The sequence below is a fragment of the Myxocyprinus asiaticus genome, chromosome 20 (genome assembly GCF_019703515.2).
Source record: "Myxocyprinus asiaticus isolate MX2 ecotype Aquarium Trade chromosome 20, UBuf_Myxa_2, whole genome shotgun sequence".
Taxonomy (NCBI): Eukaryota; Metazoa; Chordata; class Actinopteri; order Cypriniformes; family Catostomidae; genus Myxocyprinus; species Myxocyprinus asiaticus.
Genome location: NC_059363.1, coordinates 28,180,611 through 28,193,222, shown reverse-complemented (window position 1 = coordinate 28,193,222; position 12,612 = coordinate 28,180,611). Strand labels below are relative to the sequence as shown.

The 12,612-nt window shown below is 35.6% G+C and overlaps 2 protein-coding genes across 9 annotated transcripts in view; both read left to right on the top strand.

Moving 5' to 3' along the window:
• Nucleotides 1-5,029, top strand: part of LOC127411267 (probable E3 ubiquitin-protein ligase RNF144A-A) — a 76,627-nt gene extending 71,598 nt beyond the window's left edge. For all 5 annotated transcript variants that reach the window (XM_051646708.1, XM_051646706.1, XM_051646707.1 and 2 more), the window contains one exon: nucleotides 829-5,029. In XM_051646708.1, coding sequence (XP_051502668.1) covers nucleotides 829-960 — 132 coding nt within the window. In that variant the 3' untranslated portion in view covers nucleotides 961-5,029. The remainder of the gene's footprint in view (nucleotides 1-828) is intronic.
• A 1,499-nt stretch (nucleotides 5,030-6,528) lies between these two features.
• Nucleotides 6,529-12,612, top strand: part of LOC127411257 (disintegrin and metalloproteinase domain-containing protein 17-like) — a 45,785-nt gene continuing 39,701 nt past the window's right edge. For all 4 annotated transcript variants that reach the window (XM_051646679.1, XM_051646682.1, XM_051646681.1 and 1 more), the window contains exons 1-7: nucleotides 6,529-6,949; nucleotides 7,602-7,734; nucleotides 9,197-9,330; nucleotides 9,410-9,498; nucleotides 10,254-10,431; nucleotides 11,287-11,417; nucleotides 12,253-12,339. In XM_051646679.1, coding sequence (XP_051502639.1) covers nucleotides 6,829-6,949; nucleotides 7,602-7,734; nucleotides 9,197-9,330; nucleotides 9,410-9,498; nucleotides 10,254-10,431; nucleotides 11,287-11,417; nucleotides 12,253-12,339 — 873 coding nt within the window. In that variant the 5' untranslated portion in view covers nucleotides 6,529-6,828. The remainder of the gene's footprint in view (nucleotides 6,950-7,601; nucleotides 7,735-9,196; nucleotides 9,331-9,409; nucleotides 9,499-10,253; nucleotides 10,432-11,286; nucleotides 11,418-12,252; nucleotides 12,340-12,612) is intronic.

Below are 12,612 nucleotides of genomic sequence, written 5' to 3'. Positions count from 1 at the left end.
TATCGCCCAGCCCTATGTGAGAGATAAAAGTAGTGTACTGTATGTGTGGGCATTTTTTATGTATATGAGAGGTTAAATAAGTGAATGCAAAGGTGTTTTAAGTGTATGTGAGAGGTAAAAGCAGTGAATGTGTGAGCTTTTTGTGTGTATGTGCGAGCGTTTCATGTGAATATGCATGCGTTTTGTGAGTATGTGCAAACATTTCCTGTGAATGTGAGAGATTTTTGTGTGTATGTGAGAGGTAAAGTTTGAATTACAGCCTAAACGGCCCCTCACACTTCCTGCTGAGTGTGACTCGCAAAAACAAATGATGGTACTTCAAGGTTGATTTGCTCCGTTGGTAGGAAAATTCCCTGTTTCTGTGGTGTGATTAATTGCATTCTTTTTTTAACATGATATTTTTTTATGTTATTAATCTCTCTAAATTAATGTGTTAAATCGACAGCCTTATTAACAACAACCATTGGACATATCAAAACCACCAAAATCTTTTAGCCTATATAAATGTCACATTTTGCTTGGTCGTTATTTAGTGAAGTGAAATACTTCAAAACTGCACTGCTCTCTCTGTTTTAATGTTGTTCATGTTGAGTGTTGTATAACTGTTTAATATTTTTTGTAAACCTTGCAGAAAAAGTGCAGGAAGTTTTTTTTATTTCATTTTTTTTTTTTTATATATAACTAAGCCCTGATAATATCTGATTCTGATATTGGCCAACTTATACATGCAATGATACGCTATAGGCTGATTGCAAGATGGTATTAAGAATTGTTTTTAGTGTGTTGTTGTGAGTCTCAGCTTGTACCTATTATTTTCATTCTCCACAGGTTGTTGGAATCTTTGCTGGTTTCGGACTGCTCTTACTTGTAGCCTCTCCGTTCCTTCTGCTAGCCACGCCATTTGTGCTGTGCTGTAAGTGCAAATGCAGTAAAGGCGATGACGACCCTTTACCAACCTAACAGCCTGCAGCAAGCAGTCGCTGTTGGAGGAATTCCGGTCATCTCCTTTAATCGTTTTTCTTTTCCTCCTCCACCTTTGAGCTTTCATCAATCGGTGGGACTTGCATTTGAAGCCACAACGCAAGCCATCTCACGCCATGGTTACTGTCACAGCTAACTGATGTAGGCTACTTCAAGGCAGGCCTGACGAGAATAAAGGAGACCTCATGAGCCTGCTGCTTGCTTAGGTGGAGGATTTGAGAGGTGGGGTTACTTACTGCCCCTTCCATAGTAACACAAGAGATGTTACTAAAGGAGCCCAGCGCTGTTGCATTCAAGCGCTTGTCTTATTTTATGGATGTTTTCCAGATGTATTCAGTCTGTTCGTCTGTCGGTCTCTGTGTGCATGGTAGCATTTCGGTCACACGGCTCACTCTTTATCACTTGTATTGCACGGAGAAGGGAGTTTTCTGTCACTTTAAATTCTTCAGAATTTCATTTTTTTCTCAAATGAGCAGCAAGAATACTACTTACATTTTAATTCAGAGATAAATTTCACATTCAAGACTTTATTTTATGGCACGTCTTTGTTTTTCTGTATTTGTCGAGATATCTTTCAAACTTAACCAACAGACAAACCAACAGTAAATTGACTGCAGATTTTGGTTGCTGATGTCATCAGGGTTACACAGATGATGTTTGCCTTTGGAATTTCTCCCTGTGTACTTAAACACAATTTGTTTGCTTTGAGACATCACTGGAATAATATTACCGCTTTAAATCCATGGAGATCAAAGCAGGACTGCTCTGTGAGTTTAAAATGTTAAATACTGAATTATTGAGTTGCTCAAACAAACCCTTAACCTAATCCGAACATGAGATACAAGATTACAATCATCTAAGTGCAAACTGTCAGAATACTGAAACCAAATGACAACATTCTTAAGGCCCTTTTTTAACCCTTACTAAATGTAAGTGCTGTAAAAGCACTGCATTATAGAAACTTTAATGGCACTCATCTAAGTCTGCAGTATGTCTGAAGTTCAAAATAAACTGTTAGTCCCTTTTTTCCACAGTAAATGTGATCATGTCTGAGAATTATATGGTGATTTACTAAACGGCCTGTCTTGTGTATTTTGTCAGATAGTTTGAAACTTGCATTAAGTTTGTATTCCTAGCAACAATATACAAATTTGGAACAGTCACTGTAATTCTGGCAGGGATTATACACAGATTTCAAGACTGTGTGTCTTAAACATATTCACAAGTCCAGCACTTTATCTATGCAAGTTCATACAACTTGAAGATAAAATATATATATATATATATATATATATATATATATATATGGCTTCTGATGTCTTGGATTGAAAGGTAGGGGTTTCTATGGGCAAGTTTGTGTCTCTTGTTCAAAACAGAGTTTATCAGCTTCTGAAATGCCATTGTGGTAATGTTGAGTATTGACAAATAGTTTTAAAATGAGATTTCTTTGCTTAAGGGGGCTGATTTTAAAATAGAGTTATGATGCTATTTGAATGTTAAGATCTTGCCTGCACTTCTGTAAATAGCGAGTATATAATCAAAAGCTATTGTTCCATCGATCATTTGTTACTCAGAAATATTCAAATCAGAGCATCTGCATCCGCCATATGTGTAGCTGGATAATATGTAGCTCATTAGATTTCTTCAGAATTGTCTGTGTGATTCCCTCATCTACCATTTCTCATGTGCCATATTTGAGGTTGACATGACGAAGTGATTGTCTTTTCTTTACAAGAAAATTTTGTGCCCCTCTGAAATTCACAGTATTCACAAAGTTGATTACTGGTAAATATTTTTATGTTGGTCACCTCCATCATTTGGTAGCAACCTGAATTTTCATGTTTTCAGCCTTAAATTTTTGAGTACCTCAGTTTTTCTTCTGTATCCAATATATATATATATATATATATATATATATATATATATATATATATATATATATATATATATATATAGAGATAGATATAGATAGATAGATAGATAGATAGATAGATAGATTCATCCTCAGGTCCTCCTAGATAAATAATGGTACTTTTAAACTTATGTGATGTTCAGAGATATAGAACTTTGGACTTATATACATACATAAAGTACATTTAAACAAATTTTACATGAAATGGCCAATTTGTAGATTAATATTATTGTTATACATTATATTTTTATTTTTTAATAACAACAATAATAATATTATAAGATATAAGAATAAGATGTTCTTTCAACAAAATAAGAATGATTAGTTCCAGTCTGTATAAAATTCTGATCACGTTGCTCCTTTTGCAGGCTTAGATAGCCGAATTAAAGTTTTGGAAACCAACACTGAATGATTTTTCATTGTTAGTGTCCTGCCAATGTTTTTTATTTTGTTCTTTGTTTTACTTTTTGTGGTTAATCTATATAATTTCCGAATTTGAAATCATAACAAATAATACTCGAATGATAGTCGAAAGTAAAGCATCATTGCGATTTATGAATAGCACACAAGTTACTTTAAACCTAATTATGGTTATCTTATTCAACATTTGGCCATTTCATGTGGAACAATCTAATGTATTGCATTGGTATATGTATATATATTGACAATCGTGCCAAGTGGATTTTTTAAGACAATGATGAGGGAACTCTTTTTGATAGAGTGAGTAAATATGAACTTGAAGTAAATCTTTGATGTTGTATGGGCTATATTATTGCAGCTTATTTTGTGTCATTTATGGCATATGTAAATGTTTGTTTCATTGCTAAATGTGAGACTCTTTTTTGTTGTATACAGTACATTGTTTTGTGAAATATTAGCTGTGTTATGCACTTTCAGAAAAAAAGGTACCAATTAAGGTATAAGGACCGGCCTATCACTGGGGTGGTACCCACAAGGGGACATATTTCTACCTATTGTTGAAATTTATAGCTCATTTTGGGTACATAATTGTACCCTAAGGACCTTTTGTGTACCTTTAAAGGTAAAAATATACTTTTTTATCTCCTGAAGGGTAAAAATATGTGCCCAAAACAAGGGTACCGCATCCAGTACTGTACCTTTAACAGTACCTTTTTTCAGAGTGTATACTAGTATTATTTCAGGGTTATAGACCTTATTCACGCTAGTGCCGTTTTTGATTTTTAATGGGAATGACAACGAGGCTGTGAGGGACAGACACCGTCTCTTCAATGGGCTGTACTGCAGTTTAAAGTGTTTTTAGATTGTTCCGCAGACAAATCATTGATAAAATATCTGTCCAAGAACATTCAGTAGACAAAAAAAAATCCAGACAACATGAGTTGTGGGAAATCAGATGTGATCTAGGAGCTTTTTACAGCTTTATACCGTTCGTGCCATTGAAGAGATGGTAAGTCTGTCCCTCACAGCCTTGTTGTCATTCCCATTCAAAATCAAAGATGCCGCTAACGTGAATAAGGTCTTGAATTAGCACTTTGGTAGCTCACTTAGTGCTTATTTTGTTCTCTCTGTTGGGGGAAGTGTAGCGCCATGTTCCCATGTAAAATGCTGTTTGTTTCGGCATATTAGAAATAATTGTGGCTGTACAGGAAACTGGGAAATGCTCCTTGACCTAAACTACACATCTTAAAAATAGCCAAAATTTTTATTGTTCCTGTTTGTAAAAATTTGCTTGTTGCACAAAACTATTTTTTCTCTGATTAAACTGCTTTGAACTCTAACAATTTGGAGATATTTTGACATTTAAAACACATGTCTTTCTTTTCTTTCTTTTTTTTCCCACCACAGCCGTCTGTTTGTATTGTCTGTCTTTTCATTAAGCTATTCCAATTATTCATCATTATGACTTATATGGATGTTTTTCACCATGTTAATATAATGACCTGGCAGTGACCCTTTATCATTGCTCCTAAAACTGGTTTTGCCTTTCACTCTTCCTTAGATGGCCTTTTAATGTTTCATCAGTTTGTTTTTGATACATAATAAAAAGATTATGCATTTTATTCTTTGTAAAGCCAAATTCCACTTGTACAGTTGTAACCTTGTAAATGTGCATGTATGTGAAGTCTTTAGAGTAAAAAAAAAATACAACTTTAACACATTCACTTGTTCACTTGTATTGTCCATGCCACAAACACTGTGATATTAAAATGTGTCCATGTACATAGTTTTTATGTTATTTCTTTTATGTTCACATTTTGGTTCATATGCCAAGAAAACTATTCAGTAGACCACGGTTGTAAAATATAGGCTAAAAATGTGGAATTTCAAAGTATGTAATTTCATGATGTATTGCCAAAATATAAAATAACGGTGGCCGAATGTGACTAAATTGAATTGAAAAATTAACAGGTATTACTAAATTTCTTAGTGTTATGGATGTGCCTACTTTTGCTTTAATGACAACAAGCACTTAAAATGCATAGGCCAAACCTTAAGATCCATGTTATTTCAGCATTACTTAAGAATGTTCCACATTTTTATTATTATAATTATTGCTTCCTCATGTGTCATCAATTTATTATTATTATTATTATTATTATTCCAAAACCACAATTACAATAAGGCATTGCAAATGATTATAGCAATAAATGGGTCCCAAAAAGCAGCACACATACAACAAAAATAAATAAAATGATACATATTATTTTCAAATTTAATTCTTCAATTATATTTACAAATTTTTTTTTAAATCTTTGAAAATATTACATATTTAGAGTAACTCCAGAATTCTTTTTGAAGAATGATAATGGGTTAGTTTTAAATTAATGGATAATCCCCATCCATTAATTGGCTGTATCACTCTACTCTCTGCTCTCCTCTCCACCAACAGCTGGTGTGTGGTGAGCATACTGGTGCACTATGGCTGCCGTCGCATCATCCAGGTGGAGGCTGCACACTGGTGGTGGTTGAGGAGAGTCCTCCAATACTATGTAAAGCACTTTGAGTGCCTAGAAAAGTGCTATATAAATGTAAGGAATTATTATTATTATTATTATTATTATTACTTACATTTATGGATAAAAAAAAATGATATAATAAAAACTAAAAGTGTCCATCTTCTGTTATTATACTAAAGGTTATGCCATGAATTTATTGAGATTCTAAGCCAGTTATGCATGTCAGACCAAAAAGTGTGAATGGATAAACAATGAAATAATAATAATAATAATAATAATAATAATAATAATTATAATTATTATCTGTTGTTTCGATTTCAGACTACTTTGTACAAAGTTAACACGTTCAACGTCACAAATTTGCTTATTTGAGTGGCATGGAGGTAGTGGCAAATATTTTATATTTCCACATTTTTGTCATAACTTTTATTTGTTTTTAATGCTTAAAAATTCTAAAACCATCTTTTCACACGTTTAAATAATAAGAAAGGAAGAAATGTCAGATTTATTTATGTGGTTTCAGACTTTTTGACCCCACTGTATATTTTATTAAACAGTAATCGATGTTCACTAGTCAAAACTTCCACCTGCAGCTGCAGTAAATACCAGAGATCTTGCTCCAGTAAATGCCTTCGGTGAGTACAAAATAAAAGTCCCCGCTTCCTGGAAATTCAATTGTTCCCCGGAAACGGAATCAATGGAATATTTTTTTGTGATTGTTATCTGAGGAAGGTCCAGCGCAAAATGTGGAAGATGGTTTGAGACCCGCTGAACTTCTCTCGAGTTCGTGGTATATTAGTTCATATTTATGGACATTCAGTATTTACCGGGAACTTGTCCCATCAGTATACATTTTTGTTTGTATCTGTCAAAGGCGTGGTTAATAACCGGAACATAAACTGGCCGCGTATATTTGTAAATAAGAGACAGTGGATATTGACAGCTGTAACGTGGACTTTAAATCCAGACATGCTGCTTTGATGTTACATCGCCAGTATGAAGTCTTTTATATTTTACTTGCTCTACATGCTATTTGCTTTATTTTCCGTCCACTGTGCGGTGAAACCAGTATCTACAGCAGAAGGCATGAGAAATCAGGAAGAGGCGCGAGAGTTTGGTATGTTAATTTGGAGTTGGTTTGTTTATTAAATTGGCCCCACAATGGGACTCAGTGTCAAATCAAATGTCCCAGCAAACCTTCCCCTAACGTTATATGGTTCTCCTTTGAGGTTTTGGGAACAAACTCACGTTCTTGGAATGTTATTTTTAGGTTTTATTTTTTTATAACCAAAAACTAACGTTCACAGAACGTTCTGGGAACCAAAATATGTCATTTGGGATGCTGTCGTCTCAAGTAGGGATATTTGGGGGTTGGTCTTCCTTTTCCTGTTTTTACTTGTTTTCACGACAGTGCTGAGTACGTTTCCTCCAACATGGAAGTTGCTGTATTTGCAATTTATCTGAACATTTCCTAATGGAAAGGTGTTTTGGCTTCTCTTTTAGTGTATGTTTGGATCACTATGGCCAATTAAATGGACCTGCTGTCTGTGCTGACTACACATGATGGTTATACTGTTAGTTTAAACAGCCAAACATGTTAAAATATCCATTAATATTTATTAGAAAGAGTCTTGGCAGGGTTCAAATCCAAATGCAGAATCTAATATTTTGGATATGTTTTGTTTCTGGTTGTTGTCATTCAATGGTGTGTGTGGATAAACAGTTGGATTATGCTGGAATAATAATATATGATGCTTTCTGTCACCTAGATACCCTCGACTTCTTACTGTCGGACTATGAGGTTCTGCCTGCATCAGGGCTCCAGCTTCACTCTGTCAGAAAGAGGGACATTGACGCCCGGTCATATGTGGAGCGGCTGGTTAGCTTCACAGCACTTCAGAGGTAAGTCAGTCAAATCAACATGTACCTTCATGCTATTGCACAAGGAAATATCTAAATGAGGAATTGGCTCTGAATGTCATAATTTGTTTTGTGTATGTTATTTTTTGTTCCTGAGATCAGCTCATAATGTTAAGATTTTTTCTTCCAAAACCAGTAATAATTTACCTTTTTTTTTCTTTTCTTCTTCTTCTTTTGGGCAATGACCATTTTCCACTCTCCCTCTGACTCTTAGAATCAACTGGCCTTTTTTTTTTTTTTTTTGCTGTAGTGTCTTTGAAACATCTATGTAACACCTTATTTGCATGTGGAATGAGTAACAGTGCTATACTAGTTTTTTACGTGTCACGAAACATTAAGAAAATATGAGAATGTGTCATGTATTGGGGGCAGATTGCTGCTATCTGGTGAAAAAAAAAATAAAAAAAAATAACATGATTTAAAAAATCATGTTATGACAAAAATAGCCAGTAGATGGCTGCAGTGTTCAATGTGTTGTTCAATATGTAGTAATCAAAGATTATCGACAGTTATGCATTTGAATATATATTTAAACTAGGGCTGGGCGATATGAAGTTATATATGGTGGCGACGATATAAAGTGTCAGTCGATAGAGATTTTGCTATACTGTGTATATTGCGATATGTAAATATCCATATGCGAGGGTGGGCTTATCTATCAGTGGGCAGGGCTTCTCGTGAGACTGAGAGAATTAAAAAAACATGGACACAGTTGTTATGGTTTTAAAACGTTTTCAAGCAAATTCAACGACATTCATCTCGTGTTCTGCGCTTCATAAGTGCTTAATATGCTTCATATCTGACACGCTCATCTGTGTTTCATGTGAGTATCGTGTGCGCTGTCTCTGGAGCACGCATGTGCACGTGAGTCCAGCAGGCTTTCCGATATTTATGGGAGAGTGCAGAACGGGATCACTCATGCTACCCAAGCATTATTGACCCAGGAAAACCCCCGAAAAAATATCTCCACAGCACAGGATGACTCCCAAACAAGGCAAGAAAATTAAAATGAGCTTGTTATTAAAACCAGTGCGTGACATAAGTGGTATAGGTTCACAAAAGCTAACACAGAGCAGAACAATTTAATCTGAGATGTTGTGTTAGTAACCTGTATATATCTGTTAACATCTCAATGCGTTTTGGGGTTTCATAACCCTTTCAATTGCCCCTTCTTTTTAAACAGCCTCTTTGCAAAGGCTGCATTACACTGTTACAGTGAATATTATCAGAAACCTTGTTCAATAATAAAATGGGATCCAACGTTGCATCACCATGCTGCTGCCCAAGGCAGATCACATGAGATTCAAGTAGTATTGCCATTTTTTTCTCTTTCTTGTGACTTATTTATCGGTGTGTGTTAGGTTTTCCTGACCACCCCTAGTCTCTAGAAACCCTGATTAGAGGTCATTACTTCTTGTTCTAAAGCTACATCTTTTTTTCAAAGGCACTTCAAGTTATACTTGACGACGAACACAGAGCTTTTCACAGATGACTTCAAAGTTGTGTTTGTAGACAAGTATGGAAATGAGGACCAATATGATGTTCAGTTGCAGAATTACTTCAAAGGACATGTTGTTGGTAAGGGGATATTTTTCAGTGTGCTTCATCACTAATCTTGATCATATGTTGCTGTATCATTGTTTACAAATGCTTTCAGGAGAGGAGCACTCCCGTGTGCAGGCACATATCGATGGGGAGGAGTTTTCAGCCCACATTCTCACAGATGAAGCTGAATACAATGTAGAGGTGAATGGCAAACACAAGCTATATATGATCCTGAGCCTTAAAGAACCAATCAAATCAAAACTGATGTTTTGTGGCTTTTAGTCTGTCAACTCTAAAGCCATCTATATGCTAGTGTACATTTAAAACTAAAGAAAACATGCATTTTAAATATACATTCTTTCACTTTAAGGAAAAGAGAAATTGCTTTAGCAATGGTAGAAGCTGCCAAATGTGGTTTTGTGTCATAAACTAAAGGCTATGGACCATAAAAAAAAGCAAGAACAACTTTTTGACCACCCTGTTTTCAATAGGATATTTGTCAACACAGGAAAGAAAATTGCATTCGTCAAACTATTTCATGGTGTCTTTGCAAAAGTGATAAGGTGATAAATCAGCCATAATCTGTCAATATTTGTCAATTTTGCGATTTATCGGCATCGGCCAATAACCATATTCGCTTGGGTGATTAACAGAAGTGTTAACTATCTATTTTTTTCATGTTCATGCAAATTTGAGTAAATAATGCATAACATATGTGTTTGTTGCACTTTAGAAATTTTGTGTACGTCCGATTTGCTGTTGTTAAATTGTATTATGTTTATCGGCATTTAAATTGGCCATCGGCCATGGAAAAACCCATATCGGTCGACCACTACTTTACAAGCAGTCCTGGCATTGAGTCTTGAATTCTACTTGATGTTTTCTCACACTATTTTACTATCAGTGCTTGTTTCAGAAGTGCATCTTACGGCTCATCTCTGTCTTATCTCTATTAGCCTTTGTGGCGGTTTGCAGAGACGCCTCCTGATGGCCGTTTGCTGGTGTACCGCTCAGAGGACATAAAGAACATCAGTCGACTATCCTCTTCCAAAGTGTGTGGATATGTGAATGCTGACGCCCAGGAGCTGCTGCCAACTGAGGCAAGAGCAGTGGTAGAAACAGAACAGGAGGAAGGTGTGTATCAAATGTATGACAAGACACCACAGAGAGCTTTAGGCCATTTTGCTTAGTTCTGCAGATTAGTCTTTTAAAGACAACATCAAATGAAATGTGACCCTATTTAATTTCTTAATGATCTCCCTTGTCTTTTTTTTGTTTTGTTTTTTTGTCAGTGCATCAGTTTGCTATTCTGAAGAATGTTATTGATAATGTTTTCATAGTCTTTCATCAATGAATTAACTTCCTTCACCTCTGAAACAATTTTTGTTTTATGCTAAAGCAAACAAGGCTTTGCGGGTATGAAAAACAAATATAAATCAATAATTTCATAGCCTATTTCTCCCCTTTATAATCCATTCAGATCTCGATTGAAGTACCTTCCTGCACTATTTCCTGCTGAATCTTCTGTTTCACTCTGAAATATGTCACTTTGCAGAAGTTAAATGCATTACAAATGCCGTTTGCAATGGGATACACTTACCAGACAAGACCAAATATTTTACTCTCATCACATGCTCATGAATATAGAAAGGATTACTGCATGAGTGTGGGTGGGAGTTAAGCTGACAAAGGGTGCCCATTCATGTACGTAGTCACCCAGCAGTGACCTCTAGCCATAATAATTTAAAATTGTGTGTTGACAAGTTGGTAGCGATGGATAGTAATTCAATTGCATAATGACTCGATTATATGTCTTCTATCGTTTATGGTCATCAGATTCACTATTGTGTTGTTTTGAATTATATAGATCCATTTATGGATGTAGACACTGGAACTGACTTGACAAAATAGATAGATCAGGGACTGGGAAATAGTTATTTGTTTCACAGTAAGTGGTTCAGTCGCTTTATTTCCTTATCTTGAAAACAGAACCTCACCATATTGAGAGGAGATCTGCACATGACCACAAGAAAAACACCTGCCCTCTGCTGTTAGTGGCAGACCATCGCTTCTACAAGCACATGGGCCGTGGAGAGGAGAGCACCACCCTCAACTACTTGGTGAGCACAGCAGCAGCCTAGAATACACCTAAAATAACATGAAAGGAGGGACTCTGAACTTATGGTCTGTATCTGATTAAAGGGGGTATTTACACTGTGTCACTTCATGCTTTTTTAACAGGCTGTATTTGTGTCCATTCATGAAATGACCTAGTGCATTATGCCCTCCAAGACACATTTGAGACAGATGGCAATCCAGTTAATCAAACAACCTCATGAGTCGCCCATAATAATAGATCAACATTTGTTATTTGTATGTTATTTATTTGTATTTACAGATACACATTTATGTGGCCAAGTGTAAATGGAATGTTCTTGTCCATTTGCATAGCAAGCTGTTTGGTCAAGTGATTAGGCCCAAATAGTAGATGGGCCCAAAGAAACAGAAGCTCTATGGACAGCATCTGTGGCATCCCGTTGATTACCACAGAGAATAATTTCAACTCGTCTCTTGGTAAAAAAGCAAACCAAAAAAACATATGTACAGTTACGTGCTTCTAATGGAAGTCTATGGAGCAACATACCTCATATTGCTCTGTAGACTTTCGTTGCAAGTGCATTTTTGTCATTGCATTGTTTTTGTTTGTTTTACCTGCTGAGTTGAAAATGAAAGTATTTTCTATGGTAATCAATGGAATGCCAAAGATGCTGTCTATAGAGCTTAACCCAGAGCATTCCTTTAAACAGGTTCAAAACAAGTTGATTGAAATTCTCTTATTAAAAGATGCTTATTGAATTAAGAATCTCAATTTGTTTTTAATCATCTTGGTCACACTTGACACTTACCAATTGGTTGGTCACCTGCCCTGGAGTAAAGTCATTTTGTGTCTTTCAGATTGAGCTGATAGACCGAGTGGACGATATCTACAGGAACACATCATGGGATGAGGAGTACAAAGGATATGGTGTGCAGATTCAGCAGGTGACTGGTGACCTAAAAGATACAGCATATTTGAGCATGAAAGGGCATATTACAGCATTGTTCCCTCCTAACAACTTTGTTGCAACTCTTTGGTCTTCTTTAGAGCTGGATCAGAAGTGATATGTTGTTTTATTTGTGTGTGACAACTTGTGTTCTCCCAAACATGTATGACTTTCTTCTATGTAACACAAAAGGAGATGTTCGGTAGTATGACTGCCTCAGTCACCATTCATTTAAATTGTATTAAAAAAAAGATGAAAGTGAATGGTGACT